Consider the following 26,311-nt stretch of genomic DNA (forward strand, 5'->3'; position numbering starts at 1 on the left):
TTTGCAGGAAAATTACCATTCTTATTGGTAGACTCGTTGGCTGTTTCTGTTTCAGTGATATTATGTAGTGCAATGCAGAGAGGGAGAGAGTGGGAGAGTCACTAATAATTTCAGTGAATGTGAATGTAACTATTATCTTTTCCTCTTGTTTTTTTCCATAGGCAAATGGTATCGCTGCACTTATAGCTATCCTTGTATTGTTACTCTTGCTGGGCCTTGTTCTCCTATGGTGGTTCTGGCCTCTGTGTTGTAAAGTGGTGAGTGAAATGAATCCATGAATATAGCATGATATATAGATATATTATTTTGGCAGCAGATTTCATCTCTGTATGGTGATAATGTATGATGCGGTAGAGGTAAGCCACAAAATTGCAAGCTTTTTGTGTGTGTGATGAGCACTGGTACTGATGGAGCACCCACAGGTAGGGCTGGGAGACACTCTTGCCTGAAACCCTGCAGAGCCACTGACAGTCATTGCAGACAATGCAGACCAATGGTCTGACTCAGTATAACGGAGCTTCCTATGGCATGAGATGTAGCTTCTTTTGTGGACGTATGGCACTGGCCGCTCATTAATATAATCTTTGAGAGGTTGTCGCATCCATCCAACCTCTGAGGGCCTATCCACATGTTACGTGAAATGTGTAGCATGCAGCATTGTTTGTAGTTTAGAAAATTATTGTTGAGTTAGGGTGGTGGTGCTTCATTGGGACCACAGTGCTTGGGCAGGAGAAACTTAACCCTTCCCTCCCAAACTGCAGTCCCTTGAAAATCCCCTTCCATGGCTTTGTGACATTATTAGGCAAGCCACTGGACTAGTCTGGACAGTCCATATCTTGGAATAATAAGCTCCAACTCCCCTTATAATACTAGAAGCCAGGGACATCTAATGAAACTGCACGTTGGAAGATTCAAGACAGGTAAAATAAAGACCTTCTTTGCACAGTGCATACTTCGTTAAACTATGGAATTTTCTCCCAAAGGATGTAGTGATGGCTGTCAGCATGGATGGCTTTAAAAGGGGATTGAACAAATTCCTGGAGGATAAAGCTATAAATGGCTATTAGCCACAATGGCTATGTTCTACCTCCACTGTCAGAGGCAGCTGGCATTGCAGTATTAGTTCCTGGGAATCACAAGTGGGGAGAGTTGTTGCTGCTTGCAGGCTTCTTATTGGGACATCTGGTTGGCCACTGTGTTGAGCAGGATGCTGGCGTAGATGGGCCTTCGGCCTGATCCAGCAGGCTTTTCTTATGTTCATCGTCCATTGAATGATCTGGCAAATAAACTAGGAGGCCTTCCATTATAGTTTCCTAACTATGACTTAATTCAACTAAAAACCATAGGTTAATAACCTGGCTTGTTCTGCAGCTGTAGCTTCCTGGTTTGGACAACACAGGAAACTATGGTTAATGGAAGACTTCCTGGTTTGTTTGCTCCCTCATGTGAAGGGAGGTGCAGATGGGCTGTGTGCATGACCAAAGGCTTATCCCAGTCTGCATCTCTGTTGGCATTTTTTCAAATATTTTTCTTAAAACTTATATTTTTAAAGATGTGTTGTTTTTAATATGTTTTATAGATTTTTTAGTGTTTTGTCATTTGCTTGGGCGTCTTCTGGGAGGAAGGGCGGGATATAATAATAATAATAATAAACTTTTATTTCTAGGCCGCCTATCTGGCCGAATTAACGGCCACTCTAGGCGGCGTACATAGACTAAAATATAACATAGAGTAAAATATAACATATAATACTAAACAAAACCCCAGTAGTCTATAGACATCCCGAGCAGCAGGTTCACGCACACATACACACATATAAATTTAATAAATAAATAATACATATTATGAGTTCCAGTTTTGGAAAAATGGCGAGGTATAAATAAAGATAATAATAATAATAATAATTCACATCTTGGCTTAAGACAAGATATGATTCTCCAGATTTGGTCACTGTCTCTTGCCCACCTCCCTGCTTCTCAGCTACAATTTGGGGATAACATTACTCATATACCTTACAGGGCTGTTGTAAAGGATTACTGAGATAATTTGCCTGAAATCCTTCTGGAAAGAATAAAAGTGTTGTTGTTGTTTTAATAAGAATATAGGAAGCGGCTTTTATATCATGTCAGAGCATTGGTCCATCTAGCCCAGTATTATTGGCACTGACTGGTAGCAGTTCTCCTGCCTTTCCCAGCCCTGCCTGGAGACACCAGGGAGCGAACCTGAGACCTCTTGCATGCAAAGCATGTGCTCTGTCACTGAGCTGTGGTCCTTCCCTTGAGCATCTTTAATTCCTCTTCCCCCCCCCATATTTGTGTCCCAAGAAGAGGCGAGAACAAGCCTGTATTCTGTTTCAGCAATTGAAATTGGTTTGGTTAAGGTGCCTTTTTAGTTATCCTATGTCTGCAAAAGTAAAAAATAAAAATACTGTAGGGGTTGAGCAAAAAAAAAAGTTGAAGAGGAAATATCCCCCCCCCCCAATACCCATCCTGCCATGCTATTCAGTTTTCTTTTTGGCAGTAGGCAGTTGGCATCCACTATGTCACATGAATCGGGCATGCTGTTTAATTGTTGGCAGGAGCCAGTTGGTGATTTTTTTTCCACTTGATCTGCAGTCCATGCACACCACCAGGTTGTTGGTTTTTCATTTTTTACTTCCCTCTCCTTTTTTTCTTTTTTAAAAAGAAGTTTGCTGTTGACAGTTCTTTCACTCTTCCCTGAATGTTAGAACATATGACTGTATCAAGCTGGCTCTGGGCTCTGGCGCTGACGGGTTTTTTTAATGCCCACCTCATTTGAACGTTTGAAATGTGTTAATGAGCAGATCAAAGGGATTGTTGCCCGAAGCAAATAATTTTTTTTCTTTTTGGGGAAAAAAAGAGAGAAGAAATAGGCTGTCCTCCAAAATAGAGTCTTAATTTTGTTTTTTTGGTTTTTTCCGCGGCTAAGTAAATGTGAAGCAGCCCGTTCATGACAGCGATGATAATAAAAGCAACCCAAATAAAGTTGGAGTAGGCTCAAACTCTGCATATGGTAAATAAAATGGAGATTGTCTCCTGGGCCCTTGGGATGGTATTTAAGAAATCTGAATTAAACAGAAATCCTGGCTGCCTTGCAATATTATGTCTTTTAACATCTGCAAGTTCTCAGGCTGCAGAAGTTGCCTACTCTCCCTTCCCTCACCCCCACCCCCATGATAAAGATGCTCATCTTTATTTTGAGATATAAGATCTATATGGAAGAATATATGAGCAGGATACTTGCATTTGGGTGTCTGTGCCTGTGCATGAGGTACATGCAGCAGTGCTACCTGAGTCCAGGTGAATGGGCTAATGACATTGGATGCAGGACTGTTGCCACTGCTCAGTAGGTATGGCCTGAGTACCGCCAGCAGAGGGGACTGCAAAAGGACCCTGTCCAAAGCACACTGGCAGAGCGATTCCAAGTTTAGGAAGCCGGTGGAGCTTGTGCTGGCTCAAGTTAGGTTGGTGTAAGCTATGGTCTGAAGGCACATAAGGCCAGCTACCTGCTAAAGCTAAGTAGGGTCAGGTGTGGTCAGTGCCTGGATGGGGGACCGCCTGGGAACCATATGTAAGCCACTTTGGGTTTCTGTCATGGAAAGAAAGGCGAGGTAGAAATGTAATAACTAAATAAATAATAATCCCTGTTCCAAACTCTGTTCAGGAGCGGGACTACTACTGGCTGAACCAACCCAAGCCTGGCAGAAAGAAAACAGCCCTTTAAAATAGAGTTTGATGTATGCTACTCTGTTTTGTTTGCATAAGTTCCGCCAGATTATGTGACTGAGCCGAAAGTGGTTTGCAATTGGTTTGTAAGTCTCTGCTTGCCCCGTATCACCCTCGACTTGCCCCCAGAATGCCTTTTTAAAAAAATCATGCCGATGTAGCTTCCACTGTGTGAGCCAGCTTAGCTCCAGCTCAGCTGGGCTGAGGGAGTTACATTGGTGTATCCCTGGTTGAGTCGGGATGCGGGAGTTATGCCCAATATCTACCTTTTCCAAACTCACTCATTCCAGCAGATCTTGGGTTTGGATTGCGTTGTGAGCTGCTTTTTAAAGGAAGAACAGGCTACCATTTTCTTTATGTATATATTTACTAATTTACAGAATTGATATGCTGTCTTTCTTCTACTATTGGCCCCCAAGGTGATCAGCAATTTATTAATAAATGTCATAACCGTTTGGGGAAGGGAGCATACGCTTTTGAATGCAGAAAGCCCCACGTTCAGTCCTTGGTGTCTCCAGTTGAAAAGGATCAGCTAGCAAGTGATGGGAAAGACCTCTTCCTGAGACCTCAGAAAGACTCTGCCGGTCAGAACAGGCAACATTGGGTTAGATGTTCTTATGAAAGCAAACATTTAAAAGCAAAACAGTTAACACACAAATATACAGCTAAGATGGGCAGCAAAGAACATCATGAAAGCACCAGTTCGAAACAATTTGATTTTGATGTCTTGTCTATTTTGTTTTCATTTGTTTGTTTTTAAGACTTCTAATTAGAGGGAAAACCCAAAGCAAGATAAGACAACACATCAAAATGGAATTACTCATGAAATTAACTTGACCGACTATATCTGACACCTAAAAGATAAGAATGAAGATGCCAGACAGATCTTCTATGGAAGAAAATTCCATAGCTAAATATGGAGAGCTAGTGTGGTGTAGTGGTTAGAGTGTTGGTCTGTGACCTGGAAGACCAGGGTTCAAATCTGCGCTCAGCCATGAAATTCACCGGGTGACCTTGGGCCAGTCACAGTCGCTCATCCTAACCTACCTCACAGGGTTGTTGGGCGGATAAAATGGGGAGGGGCAGAACCGTGTGTGCCACCTTGAGCTCCTTGGAGGGAAGGTAGGATATAAATATAATAATTAAATAAATAAATATTATGCAAAGATAATAGATAATTTTATAGTGGACATGACTTGAGCTTTGTCGTGGTTGTATAGCGCACGTGTGCGCGACCCCCCCCATGTGATGCTATCTCAACCTTTTCCTGTAACTTTACTGGGGCATAGTGGATAAGAGACTGATAGGATGTTCCCAGATTGAATCCCACCTTAGCCATTAACTCACCAGGTTGCCTTAGACAAGCCGCCATTCCTTTGCAGCACCCTCATCTGCAATATGGGGATAATACGGATGTATCTAACACTCTTATAGGGCTGTAGTAAGGACTTAAACCAGACACTGTATGGGGAGCTCTTTGAACATTCTGAACGGCTTATATAAATGCTAGGAGTGATCATGATTATCATTCCATACTCCGTCACTCATAGGTTGCCTACAGCAACTGCAGTGCCTTCTCCACTCCCACCTAGAAGGGACCTGGGAGAAGGGTTAATTAGACAAAAATGCAAGGAAGTAAAGGGAAGCCATGGAAGATTGGTGGCTGTGCAGCATCCGCTATTCCTCCTTGGATATCCTTCATGCTTAGCTCGTCCTTGGTCTGCTATTTCCTTTAATTGTCCCTTTCCCTATAGCCACATCCATTGCCATCATTCTCCCCAGATGTTGCAGCTTCTAATATTGGGAAAGGGTGCTCTTGGATTCTAGTGCTTACCAGTTTCCTCTAGTACTACCACAGTCTCCCTGGGAGCACTGTAGAAAGTTGGGGTATCAAATTGTTAAATAATCTAAATAAGATCAGTAGCTCATGGCCAACAGCCAGCAAACAAGACTGATCAAAGGCCAATCAACAGTAGGGGACATGCTACTGTCAAAATACATAGGAAAGCAAAAATGGAATTTAGGTTGAATATTGCATTTCATCGATTTACATCAGTGGTTTCCAGAGTTTCTCCCCATGAAGCACTTGAAAATTGCTGAGCGTCATGGCGGATCACTTAATGATTTTTCTGCCTGTTGTAGCAATTATAATGGGCTGTGTTAGGTGCCATATGATTTTTAATTGCATTTTTACTGCTTCTTTTATTTCTTATTTATTGTATTTTATTGTATTACAATTTGCATTCCATTGAGTTCAAATGGCAATACAACAAAATACAATATCAGAAATAAAAGAAGCAACAAAATACAGTTAAAGGCAGTATGACCATATAATGTGGACATGCTGCAGACCACCTGAGTGAAGCTGTGCAGGCCACTGTTGGTCCACGGGCCACATTTTGGGAACTCTTGGTCTACATGAACTTGGTAGCTTGTAGAGGCTTGACAGCTGTCATATTTATATCCAGGTTATCCTGATACTGTGTGAGTCTAGATGATCTTTGCCATCTATCTTTTTCCCTCTCTTTCCCCTCCCTGCATAGGTCATTAAGGATCCTCCTCCCCGGATACAGCCATCAGCTGCAATAGAGGTATGTTGTGAAACTGCTCAAAGGGTTTGTTACTGTAGGCTTGAGTAGTTCCATCTTTGCACAAACAACTCAGAGATGTAAATAAGCAAGCCCAGAACTACCGACTTAACTCAGCTCATGTCATCACATGATACCTTTTTCTTGTTCTCTTCCGGCAGCAGCCGGTTATGTAGATTGGAGATGGGGGGTGGGGGGAGAACATGCAAAGACCATGCTAACATCAGGAGATTGGGTAAGTGATCCTAAATGTTATGAAAGAGAGACAGATGATTCAGGGATGCTGTTTCCAGTGGCAACGCCATGTCAAATTCAATGGGCTGTATGCAATTTAAGTCCTAATCAAAGCAGACCCATTGAAATGAATGAACCTGTTAGTCATGCCTATAAACTTCAATGGGTTTAACCTGAGTAGGACTAGCATTGAATCCCACCCTATGTATATTTCTGCCTTAAGGCGGATATTTTTTATTGTATCAGGTTATTATGTTCATGAAGGAGTATTGTCAATGAGGACTCTGAGTTAAGCAGAATGCTTTTTTTTTTTTTGCCTGGTGAAGCTTGATCTACACTTTTGCAGTGTTGTCATGGTTATCATGACCTCTAGATCTTGATTGTTGTTTGGGATACTTTATAAACATGTATAATCGTATGCTTCCATTTTAGTCTGGGTAGTCAAACGAGTAGCAATAAATAAAGCAAGAATTGATAGTCAAGTGTAGTACACCTTTCCTGTATACACAGCATACTCCATTAGACAGATTGGTTCTCCTGAAGTACACAGGTAAAGTGGCTGTGTTGCTCGAACGGAATTGGAGTGTAATAGACACTTCAAAATGCATTGCGGTACAAATTGATTTTCCTTGCACATAACTTGAATGCTAGGTTTATGCTTTCTGTGGATGAAGGCACCGGAAGGAGGGAGGGAAAAATTGCTTTTTAATTCAGATAATATCTTATTCGCTCTCTTTTTTTAGAAGCAGAGCTTTAAGCACATAAGCATCTTCTGATGATATCAAAAATTCAGACATTTATATTTTTTCTTAAGTGTTCGCTTCGATGAAAGTTAACTTCCAAATTGCAAGGTGTACATGGATTAGTCATATACACACAGTCAGTGTATTTTAAGATTGTCCTAAAATGGAAAGGACAGTATGGACTTGCAGCACAATCCTCACCAAGTCTACTTGGAAGTAAGTCCTGTTGAATGCGATGAGGCTTACTCCCAGGAGAGTTTAAGATTGCAGCCTTAAACTAGTTCAGTGGTAGGAAGGTGATAGTGATTCCCATTCTCTTGGGAATGACCATTCAGGTTCTCGGGCTCACTTGTAGAGAATATCTATATATTTGCTTGCTTGCTTACTTGGGCGTCCATCTACATATATGTTCTCTGTGTGACTCCTAGGACAAAGACTAAGATCCAGTATTAAAACACAAAACAGAGTAATGCAACAACAAAGACAATAAAACGTCACATAAAAGCTTTCATTTCTAGCACAGGAAAAACTATCTGGCTGTTCAGGTTATAGGAGGGGAGGGGAGGGGAGTGGGAGAGTCCACTGGGGAGGGGCTGGGTTTATTCATCCAAAAGTAGACATTGTCTCCTTTCCTGTTTTGATTAGTTCTTTCTTCAGAAAAAAAGGCAATTACAAGTCCATTGGAATAACCTAGGCGCAGTTTGGTTCCCTTTTAAATAAATAATAAACAAACTTAAAATCTGTTTTGGATTTTTGCCCAGGATGAAGATGATTCTTTGCCTCAAAAGAAATGGCCAACGGTGGATGCTTCCTATTATGGTGGACGAGGAGTTGGAGGAATTAAAAGAATGGAGGTTGGTATTGTAAAGCGTTGAGCCACTGCACTATGCGAGGTAAAGTTGCGAGGCGCTAGCGGTGGCTAGTGTGGAAAGTGGCTAGTGTAGCTCCGTGGTAGAGCATCTATTTTGCATGCAGAAGGTCCCAGGTTCAATCCCTGGCATCTCCAGATGGGAATGGGAGAGACACTAGTCTGAAATCCAGAAGAGCCGCTGCCAGTCAGTGCCGACAATGCAGAGCTAGATCAACTGATTCAGTATAAGGTAGCTTTCTACGTTGCATTTTAGAACCAGTCATGCTGACAACCATGCATCAGTGTCACATCACATGTTACAGTGATAGACCAGTGTAACTGAAATGCTGCTCTGCTCCTTCAGTCATCCAATGAAGGGGACAGAGCATAGGACAGAGTCAGAGACTCTAAAGGCCTCTTGTTGGAGAAATTTGCCTTCATTGGCAATGATTTATTGGATGAGTTTCAGTTGGTGCAGCTTGAGGATGTTGACAAGATCCTTGGACTGGTGCGGGCAACCACGTCTGTGCTGGATCCTTGCCCCTCTTGGCTGGTGAAAGCTGGCAGGACCGGAACCGCCGGCTGGGCCAAGGAGGTAATCAATGCCTCTTTGCGAGAGGGTGTGGGTCCCTGACTGCCTAAAAGCGGCGGTAGTGAGACCGCTCCTGAAGAAACCCTCCTTGGACCCAGATAACTTGAACAACTATAGACCTGTGGCGAATGTTCCGTTCCTGGGCAAGGTTCTGGAACGGGTGGTGGCCGGCCAGCTCCAGGGACTCTTGGATGACACTGATTATCTTGATCCGTTTCAATCCGGTTTTAGGCCTGGGTTTGGTACCGAAACAGCCTTGGTCGCCCTGTATGATAACCTTTGTCGGGAGAGGGACAGGGGGAGTGCGACCCTGTTGATTCTCCTTGATCTCTCAGCTGCTTTTGATACCATCGACCATGGTATCCTTCTGGGAAGGCTCACGGAGTTGGGGGTATTGCTTGGCAGTGGCTCCGCTCCTACTTGGTGGGTCGTCAACAGAAGGTAGTGCTTGGGGAACACTGCTCGACACCCTGGACTCTCCATTGTGGAGTCCCACAGGGATCGGTACTGTCCCCCATGCTTTTCAACATCTATATGAAGCCGCTGGGTGCGGTCATCAGGAGTTTTGGAGTGCGTTGTCACCAGTACGCTGATGACACGCAACTCTATTTCTCCTTTGCATCTTCCTCAGGTGAGGCTGTTAACGTACTAAACCGTTGCCTGGCCGCGATAATGGATTGGATGGGAGCTAACAGACTGAAACTTAATCGAGACAAGACCGAGACGCTGTTAGTGAGTGCCTTCTCTGCCCAGATGGTGGATGTTCACCCTGTTCTGGATGGGATTACACTCCCCTTGAAAGAACAGGTTCGTAGCTTGGGAGTTCTTTTTGACCCTTCCCTGTCTCTTGAGGCTCAGGTAGCCTCAGTGGCACGGAATGCTTTCTACCATCTCCGATTGGTAGCCCAGCTACGTCCCTATCTGGACAGTGACGACCTCGCCTCAGTCGTTCATGCTCTGGTAACTTCCAGATTGGACTACTGCAATGCGCTCTACGTTGGGCTGCCCTTGAAGATAGTTCGGAAACTACAGTTAGTCCAGAATGCAGCGGCCAGATTATTGACGCGGACCAGAAGGTCCGCTCATATAACACCTGTTTTGGCCCATCTGCACTGGCTTCCTATTTGTTTCCGGGCTAAATTCAAAGTGCTGGTTTTGACCTATAAAGCCTTACACGGCATGGGACCGCAATACCTGGTGGAGCGCCTCTCCCAATATGAAACTACCCGTACACTGCGCTCAACATCCAAGGCCCTCCTCCGAGTACCATCCCATCAAGAAGCTCGGAGGATGGTGACTAGAAATAGGGCCTTTTCAGTTGTGGCTCCCAAACTGTGGAATGGTCTTCCCAATGAGGTGCGCCTGGCGCCGACGCTGCTATCTTTTCGGCGCCAGGTGAAAACCTTTTTATACGCCCAGGCATTTTAAAGTGTATTTTTACAGTATGTTATTACTATGTTGTATTCTGGATGTTGTTTGGTTCTCGTATTGTTTGTGTGTTTTTGTTTTTTGAGTTATTATATTTATTGTATTTATATATTGTGCCTGCTTTTACCTTTTATGTACACCGCCCAGAGAGCCTTCGGGCTTAGGGCGGTATATAAATAAAATAAAATAAATAAATAAATTGGAACACATTGCTCAATATGAGCTCTCCTTGGTGCAATGGCACTCACCCTCCTTGCTGCTCTGCCTTGTGGGATTAGGACAGGGTTGGGGAACTTCCCCCCCCCGCCCCCAATACTGCTGGACAACTACTCCCATCACCCTGACCATCGGCCACTTGGATGGAGCTGATGGAAGCTGGAGTCCAACAACATCTGGAGGGCCATAGACTTCCAGCTCTAAATGGTTAGGTTCCACTGCGACTAGCCTACAATGAAGTCTGATGGACCTGAAAGGTCTGTGAGATGACGCGACAATAGAGTGGCAGATAATTCTTCCTCCTTGCTGCTGCTGGAACAGTGGAAAGGTTAGAGTTCCCCTTTATTCAGCACTGGTTAGGCCTCATCTTGAGTACTGTGTCCAGTTCTGGAGACCACACTTGAAGATGGATGCAGACAAACTGAAACAGGTTCAGAGAGGGGCAATGAGGATGATCAGGGGACTGGAAACAAAGCCCTGTGAGGAGAGACTGCAAGAACTGGGCATGTTTAGCCTTGAGAAGAGAAGACTGAGGGGGGGAATATGATAGCACTTTTCAAGTACTTCAAAAGGTTGCCAAACAGAGGAGGACCAAGAACTCGCCTCGATCATCCCAGAGTGCAGGGGCTCAAGTTACAGGAAGGCAGATTTCGGTTGACCGTCAGGAAAAACTTCCTAACTGTTAGAGTGGTACGACAATGGAATCAATTACCTATTGAGGTCGTGGGCTCTCCAAAATTGGAGGCCTTCAAGAGGCAGCTGGACAGTCATCTATTGGGTATGCTTTAAGTCGGATTCCTGCATTGAGCAGGGGGTTGGACTGAGTGGCTTAGAGGCCCTTTCCAACTCTACTATTCTATGATTCTATGATAAGGAAGTTTCTGAACCAGTGCTGGTTCAATTCCACAGTGCCCATCCTCCTTTCAGGTTTTCTATTTGAGAACCAACCCTAAGGGGACCGGATAGAGGTTTATCAGGTTACGAATGGTATGAAGAAAAAGTGGAAGGATATTCCCTCTTTCATAACTCATCCAATGGAATTTAGTTAGTAAATTTCATATTGTAATTGAAACCTTAAGCGTTTTTTAAATGCCAACGAAAAGGAATCCATATAAAAAATACAAAATAAATCCCACATTCAAAACCGTACAATACTACTGCTAATCATAATAGTAATTCCACATTTTAAGTAACGTAATTAAAGAGATTTCTTTATTTTATAAAACATCAAAGCACTTTACAACAAATAAACAATATAAAATGCAATAAAAACAAGATCAACTCCTACAAAGCAACATCTTCTTAAGTCTGGCAGAACTGAAAAGTTTTCAGCAGGCATTTAAAAATTAAAGCAGAAGGCGCTTACTGAATTGCTTTTGGCAGGGCATTCCAGAGAACTGGGCTGAGAACTTTAAACTATGTACATAAGGAATTGACTTGACAGTAGATTAAAGGCAGATGAAATAAAGTAGTTCTTCACACAGTGTATTGTTAACATATGGAATTAACATCTAACAATGACTCACCACTACCTTAGGTGAAAAATGAATGGAAAATAGATCTGTGGGTGCCTATTAGCCATGGTGGTAAGATGAAATCAATGTTAGCATACCTCTGAATTCCAGGTATTCCTGGGGATAAACAGCGGGAATTAGCTGTTGTCTTTGCATCCAACTTGTGGACTTGCAGACACTTAGGAAACCGCTTAGGGGTTTTGTTACAATCTAGCGATATATACATTTTGTTAAATAAATAAAAATAAATTCAACTGACCACTTTTGGAATCAGGATGCAGGGACTAAATCAGCCTTCACTGTACTGGCTGGAGCTGATGGTAATGGCAGCAGCCAGTGTAGTGGGACAGAGCTGCCCTCCCAACACTGATGTCACTGCAGCTTACCGGGATGGGGATGGGGTGGGGCTAGATGATGTCAAGGTTATGCAAACACACGGATGGACCACCGTAACTCAGTGGTAGAGAATCTGCCTTGCATGTAAAAAGTCCCAGGTTCAATCCCCAGCATCTCCAGGAAGGGCTGGGAGAGACTCTGGACTGAAACCCTGGGGAGCTGCTGTCAGTCAGTGTAGACAATACTGAGCTAGATGGACCAATGGTTTGACTCTATGTAAGGCAGCTTCCTATGTTCCATTGAGCTAATCCAGCACTACCAGCGATGCATCCACACAGCCCCAATCTCACTGCTGCTCTGGCCAGCTGCAGTCCCATCCAGGTAAGCTGCGGTGATGCTGGTGTCAGGAGAGCATCTCCGCACACCCTCACTGGCCACCACTGGGTGGCAGCTGTGATCCAAAACCTCTGGAGGGCACCAGGTAGGTGGAGGTGGGCAAGATGGACTTTTGGACAGTTCTATCAGGGCTCTTCTTTCTGCTCAAGAATATCTTATGCGTTAACTTTAGGGGGGTCTGTAGATCATGACTGCTTTGACTTCACTGGAGTCATTACTCATGCAATTTGATACATGCTTTGCTGCCAAGTTGGGTTTTTGAAGCTAAAATTTCTTTTTTTTTAAAGTGTTCCTAAGTTGACTAAATCTTAATTGTAGCCAGATTGACGTACTTCCCCTGATGTCAATAGGAGTTTCCATTTTTATCTGTGGAGCAATTCTAGGCATCTTTTCATAGATTAGGGAAGAACTGACTTCAACAGTTTTGCTTCATCAGGATTTTGAAAAAGAGAAAGGCTTGTTTCAACATCCAAATGCAAAACGAAGGAGGGGAAGGAAGCAAGTCTTTTCAAGATATTTTAAAATCATTTGGGGGGAAAATTACAGTATAGCATGAGTATTCTCATTTGTGGGCTAGCCAAGAACTCTTACAAGGGTGGTGGGTATTTTGGATGATTTGATTCTTCTGCAGCTGATGCCGTGTTGTGGTTAGAAGCATGACCTACAAATCTCATAAACTCATGGGAGGAGGTAGCTTGGTTTAGGCAAGCAACTGTCTCTCAGCCTCAGATCTGCTGTATGTGGATAATAATGTTGGCTTATTGTATTACTGAACTCAATGAAATTTAGGCCTCAGCAGCACTATACATTTAAAGTAATATCACGCCACTTTTAACAGTCATGTACACACACCCCAGGCAGAATCCTGTAAACTGTAGTTTGTTAAGGGTGCCGAGTAGCTATTAGGAGACCCCTGCTCCCCTCACAGAGCTACAATTCCAAGAGTGGTTCCAATCCCCTCTTCTCAGGGAACTTTGGGAAGTATAGGTCTCTGGGGGAAATATGAGTCTCCAAACAATTCTCAGCATCCTTAACGAACTTCATTTTCCAGGATTGCTTGGGGGAAACCATGACTGTTTAAAGTGGTATGAATAGATATGCATGAGATCATGCTGTATGTTTACTGTTTAGTAGAGAATTACGCTTCACACAGACAAATGCATACAGTTGTTTCAGTAATTCTATTGACCCAGTTTGCATGTAATGCTAAGCCAAAAAATGGCTTAGCATGAATTAGCAAATGTGCAGATTCCTGGACTGAAGATTTCCACAGTACTCCTCCCTTATCCTTCTGCTGCCACATTACTAAAGCTAAACTTCGGCTATGGAGCAGTATACAAGTTTGTTTAATTAATAAATAAATAAACAAACAAACAAACTATGGTAGGCTTAGTGTTATGTCTAACACCAGGCTTACATAACCAAGGTTTGCTCTTGGTTTACTACTCACTGTTTGTCTGGGGGAGACAAACCACAAACCCGTGTTTGGATGTAATACTAGACCTGGGTAGTGCAGCAGTGTCAGGACTAGGGCAGGAGCACCATGGCCATGATTTTCGGTCTGAGAACCCAGCTGCTTGCTCATTTGCATGAAGTCATTGCTTGGCTTAGCGTTGTGCGTGGGCTGGATATGCATGACAACACACGGCCTCTCTGAGAACGGGTCTTGCTTTCTTCAGGTCCGCTGGGGTGATAAAGGATCGACCGAAGAAGGTGCGCGGCTAGAGAAAGCCAAAAATGCTGTGGTGAAACTCCCTGATGAGCCCGAAGAGCCATTTCAACCTAGACCTCCAAGACCCAAGCCTACTACCTCATTGACTGCTCAGGAAAAGTGGTACACGCCTATTAAGGTGCTCCTTACATCTTTTGTCATTAAATGCAGTGTTTGCTTTGCAGTTGTATTATGGGGTGCGTCGGTGCTGACCTTAAAGCAGTTGGAAAGCCTGAGAAAACCAAGCGTATGCTTATATTAACTTAAGATCGCAGGGAGAAAATTGGCAGTGCAGTGGCACTGGGTTGCAAGGAGAGTAGAGGAAGCCCAAGCCTATGCTGCTGCTTCATTATGCAGCAAGGGACAGCTGGGTGTATGAAGAACCTCTGTTCTTAAACCAGGTCTTCTTCAGATTGGTCCTCCTGCTCTCACCCCAGCCAAGTGATAGGGCACGGTCATATCAGGGTCTATATGGCCAGCTAGGCATTCAGTAGGCAGGGATAGGAAACTTGTTGCCCTCCAGATGTTGTAGGACTCCAGTGACTATCAGGCCCAGCTAGCATGGCGCATTGTGTCAGGAATGATGGGGATTGTGGTCCAGCAAACATCTGGGGAGCCACACGTTCTCCATCCCCCATGGTGGAGTCTGAAATGCCATCAATTGGAAGGGAAATACCAGGAAAGAGTGTGCAAGGCCTGAAGGCCACGGTGGAGCTAAAGCGAGAAGACACACAAGTTGCACTTTCTCCAAGTCTGGTTAGGCCAAGAGTGCTGCACCTGCTCTTTGCAGCTGCAGGGTCCATCATTTCAGAAGGTCCAGCCTTGTCAAGCCTCCAATATATAAAGTGCCAGGCAACATAGCCTTGTAAATCAAGGCTTTACAGGGGATATGTGCAGATGGCATTTTGCTGAGTCAAAGAGCGGAGGTACAGCAGCTTTAAGTAACAGAAAAGTGTTGGAAGATACCTCTTGCAGAAAACAAGCCGTGGTTCAGCACCTGCTTTGACTAGTCAAAACTTCATTTAAACAAAGGAGAGTTGAGAAAGTCCTTAGACAAGACTAAAAAGACACTTAATCTTTCTTTGATTTTCATATGTGCCTGTGAAGTTTTTTTAAAAAATCTCTTAAATTCAAAATAGTAAAAGACCTGAACTTAGAATTTCCCACTCATTTAACACATTGTTAAGAACCACTTACTTAATCACACATCACTGGCTCAATGTGTTCCCATTAACCAGAATTTATGCCTAATAGCATCCCATTTAAGGTGTGCTCATTGTCCTACGGTGTCATTTGGCTGAAGTTGCTCCCCCAGACATATCCAAGGACAGCTAATGGTTTTGAAAACTGCTGTGTCACGTACGCCAGCTAATCAAAAGTCCTCTTGGTTTCCCCTTTACAGGGTCGGCTCGATGCACTGTGGGCTTTGCTGAGGCGGCAGTATGACAGAGTGTCTTTGATGCGACCGCAGCAAGGAGATGAGGTGTGTGTATGTGTGTGCTTGAAATGCTCAAGACTGACTTGCCATGATTTTTATTTTATTTTTGTCCAACCTTTCCTTCAAGGAGCTCAAGGTGGCATACAAACATGGTTCTCTCTGTCTTGATTTTATTCTCACAACAACCCTGTGACGTAGGTTAAGTTGAGAGGCGGTGACTGGCCCAAGGTCACCCAGTAAGCTTCATGGCTGAGTGGGGATTTGAACCCTGGTCTCACAGGTCCCAGTCCAACACTGTACCCACTGCACCACACTGGTTGTCAGCCAGAGTGCTCTCTTTGGAACATGGAAGGATGAGCAGCAGAGCTCCATGAACCTGGCTTTGATGTTTACTGGGCTAAGAATAGTCTTTGGATGATCCATTATGCAGAGTTAGACCACATTTTTCATGATGGGAGTGCTCCATTTGAATACCCATTGGCACCCCTCTTTTTTTTAGAGGTGGAAAAATCCCATCTCTGATAAGCAATTGCATGATTGGGCATCCACCTAGACCAGATGTGGGGAACCTTTTTTGTGTGAGGGCTGCATTCCCTTCTGGGCAACCTTTCAAGGGGCACATGCCAGTGGTGGGTAGTCATGGGCAAGCGGGTGGAGCAATGAATGTAAATGTTTGACTTTATACAGTAGGTTAGTTTCCTCTATACAGACTCACCCTCTCCTCTACACTCAAATCATCAGTGTTCAAGGATGCATTTCAACTTGGCCAAAACATGGGGTGCAAAGCAAGGCCAGTGAGGGGCGTGGCCTGGAGTGAGGGGGTGTGGCATGAAAGAGTTCCAAGGGCCAGATAGAGAGGCCTGGAGGGCCACATTTGGCCCCCCAGGCCTGAGGTTCTCCACCTAAAGCACCCTAGCATATGTGATGTTATCAGCATGTTGGAGAAAGGTGGGCAAATAGTTCTCTTTCCCCTCAACAGTAGTTCCTTGCACTACATCCCAAACCACGTTGAAACATCCTCTTCCTCACTCCCTGAGCACCAATAGGAGCTTAGCAGGCAAAGCTTGGAGGTCTGGCGGACAGCCTTGGCAGAGAGTAGCTGAATCCAAACAGCTCCCTGCTTGTCTTTCTTGCATGCATGAATCAGGCTTATCCAGGCTGCAAAGGGAAATTTATGTCAGACCTGAAAGTGGACATTCAATTTAGCCACAAGGGCCTGTCTGTTCCTCAGATGGAAGCCTATAAAGGGGGGGGCATGGAAATCCCATTAAACGGAGTACCATAGCAAGTAACATATATTTGCATGCTGTTAATATAAATCAGAGGGCTGGACCTAATTAGTACTGTCTTTAATTACTGCGAGTTTATAAAACAACCAGTTCAAGGGACACCTGGTGGATATGTTTGCATTTCAACATTTCCATGATGTTCATATCTGAGACTTATTGATTCCAAATAGTAATGCAATTTTTTGGTAAATGGTGATGGTCCGGGGGAAACCAAACTGGAAATGCTGGGGGGAAATAGAAATATTGATAGAATTTAGCATTTGACTCACAGAGAATATGATACAAATGAGCAGATGCAAAAGAGACTGTTGAAGAGGAAATCACCATATTTGTTTGTTTGTTACATTTCTTTAATAGCACATGCATCAGGCTTCAGTGTTTAGCTCATTAATAGGTTAGCTTACCAATTAAAAACCCTTTGATCAATTAAAACAAGGCAGCAGATTTATTATTTTTAGTTGTGCATAACCCCTTTTTGTGCATGAACACGTCTGGACCAAGTAGGGGTTTAGATTCTTGCCAGTTGAATAGTTTAAATGCTGACCACTGTTTACTTGATTTCCACATTGCCATCATGAGGTGGTTTTGGTAAGTTTCTTACATGATGGGGGGCGGGAAAGACACCCATTTTTTAAGACCACCCAGAGAAAAGACTTTCGTTACCTCTAAAACAACATCCAATGTTTGATTTCTGTGGAAAATGAGAGAGAACAAGATGGAGGGAAATACAGTTGAAAACAGCTGTTAATTTGGCTGCTGAATGTAGTGCTAAAGACAGTTAGCGTCTTTGGGGTGTAATTTGTGGAGTTGTAAGAACACAGTTTCTGTCAAGGTGGGGGGGAGAGACATGTTTTAAAACCCTGAAGGAAAATTTACTCATTTATTCATCAGTTCCTCAATGTAGATCTGCTTCTGTGCCTCATGTGCGTGTGAATCAGTAAACAAAACCGCACACAACTGTCACGCTAAATAGCAAGTGAAACAAAATGTGTACTTGTCATCTAGTGCACATTTGCCAAAGAATTCATTTTTGAATTGAAGATCTTGATGAAATAATTGAAGTCGAGGCATGAAAAATCAGGAAAGAAAGGACTGTCTCTCTCCTCTCTTCTTTGTTTCCTTTCCTTTCTGAGTGCCAGACAGTAAGAGTCCAGTCTGAGGGCTGCCCGTCATTGATCAGAGAAGCTTTGTTTGTGGACGGAACTCCTTAGAGTCATAAATTTTTCAGTCCACAATCGGCGAGGTGAGGGAGGCTTGTACAGGTGTGAGCTAGCAGGTTGTCGTAGACATCTGTTCAGAGCAGAGGCCCAGCTCCACACCACCCTGCAGCAAGGCTTCTGGATTGTCAGCAGATGTAGTTATGGATGGAAGAACAGTGTTGTTTGGTCTCACATTTGCCGCCCAAGGGGGGCTAGAAACACGAAAGGTAGAATGGGGGGTGGACACGGCTGCACTCCCAAACATGCCTGAGGCACAAATAGAAGAGATCTAATGTAGTTTGACTCTGTTGTGGTGGGGAGATGGGGAGAGAGAACCACTTCAGAGACAACTCAACATGGCAACATCTGCCACCAAGTTTCCAGGGACTGACAGGGGACAGCAGGTATAGATCCAAGTCCCCACATAAACAGCCCGCATTAAGCCGTGAACTCTTTTGAAGACCTTCCATCAAACATGCCAGAGTCCTCAGCAGGAGTTTGTTTTTTTGTTTTGTTTTGTTTTTCAAAGCACTGTTTTGGGTGGGTGTTGTTTTTTTAATATATTTTTTTGGTGCGTTAACAAGGCACTTTATAAATGATGCATCACCACACATCCTGGCTGTTTGTTTAAAGTCAAGAGAGAAAGTGGGGAGAAAAAAGAGAGAGCTGCAATACTTTTGGGGTTGTTCTGTAAAACAGCCAATTAATTCTCAGAAGTGCCTCTTGAATTTAATTGAGGTTACGTTAACCTTCAGACCACATCACTACAACCAGGGAAGCCACCAGAGTGTTGAAACGCTGTCGCAGTGACACCTTGTCGCACGGTTGCGGAAGATGGCGTTGGCTGTTCTTTTTCTCTTTTGCTTCTTCACGGCTTGTTTGAAGGGGTTTCGGGCAGCAATAGACAGAAACTTGGCATAACCTCCAAGGTGTGCATTGGTTCCTTTGCCCCTTATCTAAGCCGACTCATGCATTTTGATTTATAAGTCCAAGACTGGCACAAAGTCTCGTAAACTACTGGAGCTTTTTGGGGGCCCTCTAGTTTTTTTTCCTTGTAGGGTTTTGCAGGTAGTTGAAACTTACAGATGCTTTTGATCTTGCCAGTATATTAGCATGTTGTACATCACGGTTGTTACAAACTCAAAATAGTGTTTTCACTACTTCCTTGCACAGTGTTAAAGTGCCAGTTTGGGGGATGGGGGGGCAGGTAGCAGAATTTGGTTCATGGATCTTCCTGACAGAATCCAGGGCTATGTTTGAGTTGGTTCTACAGTCACAACAGGAAATGGATCCTGGAACATAGGAAGCTGCCTTATACCGAGTCAGACCATTGGGTCTGTCTAGCTCAGTATTGTTTACACTGACTGACAGCAGCTCTTCAGGATTCCAGACAGGGTTCTTTCCTAGCCCTCCCTGGAGTTGCCAGGGATTGAACCGGGCACCGTTGGTAGAGCACCTGTGTCCCTTTCTGGTGGTTGTAGATCATATTCCAAATGTATTGGCAGAGTCTGAAGAACCTTTTGTTACTAAACAGGCATCAAGAGAAGCCTACCTTCTGCCTCTTCCCATTGCAGGGGATTCTGGGAGGACAGGTCCAGTTGGAGGACACGGTGGAAAATGTTACAGGAATCGACTTGTGTTCCTCAACCCATTTCTTTACTAGTTAACACACAGTCAAGATTCTGAGATTGTTACCTTGAGGTTGGTGCCTCTAGATAACAACCCCTGTCGACACTAACAGGAGATCCCAGATTGTACTCTCCACACCTTTTTGCTGGCTCACTTTATGGGGGGGGGCCGTAGCTCAATGGCAGAGCATCTGCTTTGCATGCAGAAGTTCCCAGGTTCAATCCCTGGCAACTCCAGATAAGGCTGGGAAAAACTGGAGAGCTGCTGCCAGTCAGTGCAGTCAGTAGTGAATTAGATGGACTATTGGTCTGACTCTGGATAAGGCAGCATCTTCTTACGTTTCACTGTTTGGGTTTTTTTATTATGGAAGTGAACAACATGCAAGAGGCTTGTAATTATTTACGTGTGCACTTTTCTGAGGCTGAATAAGGCAAGTAATTTTGCCAAAGGTCATTCATTGACTTGTTTCCAACTCTCTTCAACTTTCTGAATGTTGTGAATCAATAGAACCAAGCAGGGGGTTGCTGTCCCAAGATAGGGGCTGCAAACAGGCCTTTATTCAGAGATTCTCTGACAGCTCAACAACACAGTTGAGAACCTGTATAAAAACTCTTAGCTTTGAATGCTGAAACAATTTGAATGCAGTGAGAGCCAGTGGGGATATATTGGGGGCTATTGATTTGCTCACGATGAAATGATCACAAGCAGGTGGAGTATGCACTGCACTGCATGTGCACAAGTTTGCTGATGACACTAAATTGTTCAGGGTTGTTAAAACAAAAAGGGATTGTGAAGAGCTGCAAAAGGACCTCTCCAAACTGAGTGAATGGGCTATAGAAATGGCAAATGAAATTCAATGTAAACAAGAATTAGAATTCTTTGAGTGTGTCAACAAGCATATAGATAGAGGTGATCCAGTGGACGTAGTATACTTAGACTTTAAAAAGCTTTCAACAAGGTACCTCACCAAAGACTACTGAGCATGCTTAGCGGTCATGGAATAAGAGGAGAAGTCCTCTTGTGGATAAGAAATTGGTTAAGAAGCAGAAAGCAGAGAGTAGGAATAAATGGACAGTTCTCCCAATGGAGAGCTATAGAAAGTAAGAGTCCCCCAAGGACTAGCATTGGGACCTGTGCTTTTTAACTTGTTCAGAAACGATCCAGAGTTAGGGATGAACAGTGAGGAGGCCAAGTTTGCTGATGATACTAAATGGTTCAGGGTTGTTAAAACAAAAAGGGGTTGCAAAGAGCTCCAAAAGGACCTCTCCAAACTGAGTGAATGGGCGGTAAAATGGTACACGCAATTCAATGTAAACAAGTGTTCAGTTATGCATGTTGGAGTAAAAAAAATCCTAATTTCACATATACACTCATGGGGTCTGAACTGGCAGTGACTGACCAGGAACGAGACCTTTGGGTCGTACTGGATAGCTTGAAGATGTCAACCCAATGTGTGGCAGCTGTGAAAAAGGCAAATTCCATACTAGGAATCATTAGGAAAGGTATTGAAAATAAAACTGCTGATACCATAATGCCATTCTATAAGTCAATGGTGCAGCTGCATTTGGAATACTGTGTGCAGTTCTGGTTCTCCTCACCTTAAAAAGGATGTTGTAGAGTTGGGAAAGATTCAGAAAAGGAATCTGGGCAACCAGAATGATCAAGGGGATGGAGTGACTCCTCTATGAGGAAAGGTTGCAGCATTAGGAGCTTTTTAGGCTATAAACACGCTAGTCAACAGAACAAAGCATTTCTATTAGCCACACCTGGAGGGGGAACGGTTGATCTGCCAGTCAGTTGTGAATTGTCTTTGAAGCTGTTTTTTTATAAAAAAAATGCACTCACGCTGCTTCCACCAGCTTTACAGTAAAAAGGGGCAGGGTTTGACTAGCGTCCTGTGCCCCTCTTTTCAGAAGAGAGAAGTGGAGATGCACTGGAAATGGCAGAACTGTGAGTGTCTTTCTGCGCTAAGTTCAGAGAAGAGGTGATAAGCTTTAGAGAAGAAGTGTAAAAAATTATGCATGGCATGGAGAATATACATAGAGAAAAGCTTTTCTCGCTCTCTCCAAAACACTAGAACTCATGAACATCCAATGAAATTAAATATTGGAAGATTCAGAACAGGCAAAAGAAAGAACTTCTTCACATAGCGCAAACTATGGAATGATGGCGGGAATGATGGCCACTAACTTGGTTGGCATTAAAAGAGAATTTGACAAATTCATGGAGGATAAGACTATCAGTGGCTACTAGTCATGATGGCTATGCTCTTCCTCCACAGTTGGGAGTCAGTATGCTTCTGAATACCAGTTTGCTGGAAGCCGCAGGAGGGGAGAGTGCTCTTGTTGTCAGGCCCTGTTGTGGGCTTCCCATGGGCATCTGATTTGCCACTGTGAGAACAGGATGCTGGACTAGATGGGTCCTTCCCTGTCAGTGTCTTATAACATCGGGACTGTAGCAGAGACAACTGTCAAGCACTGGTGCTGCCATGACAGATGGGGTATTCACGTGTTACATTCAACAAGTGTTGACTCTGTTTAGACAAAGAGTTACGTGGAGCCCCTGTACAGTAATTCACATTACTGGAAGGAGTGTACAGTCTGTGTACATAATAGGTGAGCTGTACAAATGGACAAATGTCCACTCTTTCACACAAACATTTGTACATGTGTACAGACAACTTGTACCTGTGATCAGTGTAATGTGGGAACAACCCTTACACCACACTGGCTCTCAGTTTCTGCATTCAGTTAGTGAAGTCACAGTGCCCTTCCCCCCCGATTGTCTTTTGTAACTGTGTGCACAGAATTTGGTGTATTGGGCATTTTGTTTTCCTCTTGGGAAGACCAACCATACACGGGGGGAAGGATGCTTAGTGTCCTCGGAGGCACAACCACATTGTTACTCTGTGCCTGTGTCTTGAGACCGTTCCCTAAGACCCAGTAGTGACTGCTGCCAGAGAGGTTTAACCTTGGTCTTCAGGCAGCTCCCTCGGGGTGCAGTAGCTGTCTGAACACGGCGCATGGATGGCATTCTTAAGAAATGGCTCTTCTTTGATCCTAAAAGCTTGTAGCGGAGTGGGGTGACAAGATCATTTCTTAGAATGAATATGGGCAACGTTTCACAAGGCAGCAAATTGACTGCGATGAATACCTGGGGTGTGCTGTGCTGCACATTCTGTTGTGTAGAATGCAAGTGGGATAATGTCAAGGAAGATGAAGGCTTCCCCCCTCTTTTCTTCCTGGGTTCATTGTTCATTTCCTTACCCCTTGCAGCTGTCAAATGTTGACTTGGCTATGTTGAAAAGCATTAGAGAGTTGGGATTGTTTCATGGCTTACCTTGGCCTTCTGCACTGTAACACATCTATTGCTTGTACTTGATGTAGCTTCTTCTTCTTCTCCTTCTCTTCCTCTTCCTCCTCCACATTTCATTAGGATGCTCTGCTGCAATGTAGATGGGAACAAAACAGTTGCATTTAATCGGAATGATGCCCCCAGGGAATGAAACACCTTCTATATCTATATATAACTGGTCCATCATAAAAACACTAACTCCCTGATTCCAACACAGCCATTATGACTTGTTGGGGAGTGACGTGGTTTATGTTAATGCCGAGTATTTCATTAGTCCAGTTTACAGAAGGGCTCAGTCCCCTTTCCGAAACAGCATCTAGAAAGCTGACAGTTTAATTCAGTTGCTCCTCTCCAGAGGAGACGCGACAGCTTTAACTGTCTTGTGCACCCAGATTTATGAACTAGTCCTACGCTCTTAACCAGATTAGTTCCTTTCCCATTAACTAGAAAATAGGGCAGCTGTCCAAGCGGCTGGCTGTAAATTCGATAATGTCTGCTGTGTTAATCTGTAGGCTTTTCAGATGGAGAAGGCAACAGATAACAGGATTAAAGTTTCATGACCCAAGGTTTTCACAGCCTGCAATGGGAGCACCCGGGGAGGGAGGGGCAAGGAGGAGAAGGTGGGTTGCATACAGAGAGTGGAGAATGACTTCTGTCATTAATCTTAATTGATTGCCAAGAGGTTTTAATCTGGGTTATTAATTAGGGAAGTCCTTAATGCACTGTCCATGTAGGAGTGTCAGATGCTCTTTTGTGAAATAAGATGTGCTTATGTAGATACATGATTTATTGACAAGCCCATATTGCATGAGGATATTTGTTGATACACATAGATGTGTGTACACAGATAACACACAGTGAAAGTTAAAATTTGGTGAATGTTGACATTCACATGCGAGTGCTGACAATCTCAGATGAATTTCGTGAATGTCTGAAAATAAATATGTTTAACCAATTTTTTGGGACACATTCCAAGTAAATACTGACTATCGTATTTAGATGATTGTTAAAATTCAACATGAAATGTACTTGGATAATGCTGTACAGATGATGATGATTATAATAACAATAATGATAATAATATAGTTTGGGATTTGGGGATGCACTGAATTTCAGATATTCAAAGTAAGCTAGATACGTACACTTATGTACTCCTGCACACACATACCATGCATATTACACATAAGCAGTATAGTCACAGCTGAGTGGAAGTTGTAGTAAAATGTTTCCTTAAAATGTGCCATATTTATAACTTGCCATATTAAGGGGAAACATGATCCACTTTTTTTCATAACTCTGTCTCCTCCCCCCCGAACCCAACACACATATAGTCTTTTCTATGAAAATCTTTTCTCATTATGTATGTATAGGGGTGAACACATATATTTGCAGTGATATTAACAACCCCTGTGAGCTATAGTCATTTACATAAAATATCCATATTTATTTCTCTCTGTCAATAGATTCCAGTAACATAACCTGGCACAGTTGCTAGTATATAGTAAACTGCATGTAGCTTAGCATCTTGAATTCCAGATCGGGCACATCAGCATTGGTAATTCAGAACATGCTGTTGTAAAGTCTTGGCATACAGATTTTCATCTAGAAACAGATCCATTTCAGGCCAAGCTGAATATCATTCTCCTTTGCTGAAAGAAACTGAGGCTCCATCTGCACTATACATTTAAAGCACTATTATATCGCTTTAAACAGTTGTGGCTTCCCACAAAGGATTCTGGGGACTGTAGTTTGTTAAAGGTGCTGAGAGTCATTAGGAGACCCCTATTCCCCTTGCAGAGCTGCAATTCCCAGAGGGGTTTAACAATCGATCCCTCTTCCCAAAGAGCTCTTGAGCGTTGGAGCTCTGTGAGGGGAATTGGGGTCTCCTAACAACTCAGCACCCTTCACAAACTACAGAATCCAGGTTTTTTCCTGGGGAAGCCATGACTGTTTAAAGTGGTATCATACCACTTTAATTGTAAGGTTCAGGTGTGGCCTGTTGGTATGTGTTATCAGTGGTATGTGAATGGTGTGCATGAGGAGCGTACAACATATCAATAGTATGTGTGAGTACTGTGAACCTGGCTGTAGGAGACTGAAGGAGTATGAACACAGAGAAAGTGTTACATGCAAATGAACAACAACCCACCTATCAGTGAACTGATGTGTGTATTCATTGGTCAAACTTTTAATGATGACTGTAGATTCCTATCAGCCCCAGCAAGCATGGGCAATGGTTGGGTATGATGGGAGTTGTAGTTAGGGCCAAAAGTCCCCCCACTGCTTTAGAGCCATGCTAAGACGAAAATCATTTCCATCACTTTAAAAAACCCCAACAGTTATTTATACAGAACCTTTAAAGGGGAAGCCACATAATTCTCTGGAGGTTTAAAGACACAGACAGAGTTTGTTGAAGGCTTTGTAAGTGAACCAAATGGGAAGTATTTTGTTTCAGGTGGGCACTTTTAAAAAATCCAATTTTACCTCTTCTCATCCCATCCTTTTATTGTACTCCTATAACTCTCAGTGATTTTATTATTTCCACAATTAATTTTTGCATGCTCATAACCTGTATTAATGAAGTACGGTTTCATTAAGATATTAAAAGTAGAAGGGGGAGTGAGAAATGTTAATAACTCAGCTCTTTAACATTTTGAAATTACTGAGTGTGCTCACCAAGTAAGATTTTTATCACAAAATCTGTCTTAACTTCTTGAGACATCGTTGTTAGAGGTATTTGTATCTTCCTGGAAAGATTGGTGCTTGATTTGTAGATCTGTTTTTGTATACTTGAATGTACATCTTTTTTCGAAAAGGGAACCTGTCAAAAGTGCCAACACTGTATACATTTTAAACCTCTAGGAAGCAATCCAATGTAGGAAGACATCCAGTGAAGCTGAATGTTGGAAGATTCAGGACAGAGAAAAGAAAGTACTTCTTCACATAGTGCATAGTTTAAACTATGGAAATCGCTCCTATAATTTAGAGGTAGTGAAGGCTACCAACTTGGGTGGCTTTAAAAGACAATTAGACAAATTCATGAAAGAT

General features: G+C 43.3%; 1 protein-coding gene across 2 annotated transcripts in view; it reads left to right on the forward strand.

Annotated features, from left to right (window-relative positions):
• Window positions 1-26,311, forward strand: part of ANTXR2 (ANTXR cell adhesion molecule 2) — a 163,606-nt gene that overhangs the window by 90,444 nt on the left and 46,851 nt on the right. For both annotated transcript variants that reach the window (XM_061583257.1, XM_061583258.1), the window contains exons 12-16: window positions 162-257; window positions 6,290-6,337; window positions 8,073-8,165; window positions 14,323-14,493; window positions 15,757-15,837. In XM_061583257.1, the coding sequence (XP_061439241.1) occupies window positions 162-257; window positions 6,290-6,337; window positions 8,073-8,165; window positions 14,323-14,493; window positions 15,757-15,837 (489 nt within the window). The remainder of the gene's footprint in view (window positions 1-161; window positions 258-6,289; window positions 6,338-8,072; window positions 8,166-14,322; window positions 14,494-15,756; window positions 15,838-26,311) is intronic.

The sequence above is a fragment of the Rhineura floridana genome, chromosome 9 (assembly GCF_030035675.1).
Source record: "Rhineura floridana isolate rRhiFlo1 chromosome 9, rRhiFlo1.hap2, whole genome shotgun sequence".
NCBI classification, from domain to species: domain Eukaryota; kingdom Metazoa; phylum Chordata; class Lepidosauria; order Squamata; family Rhineuridae; genus Rhineura; species Rhineura floridana.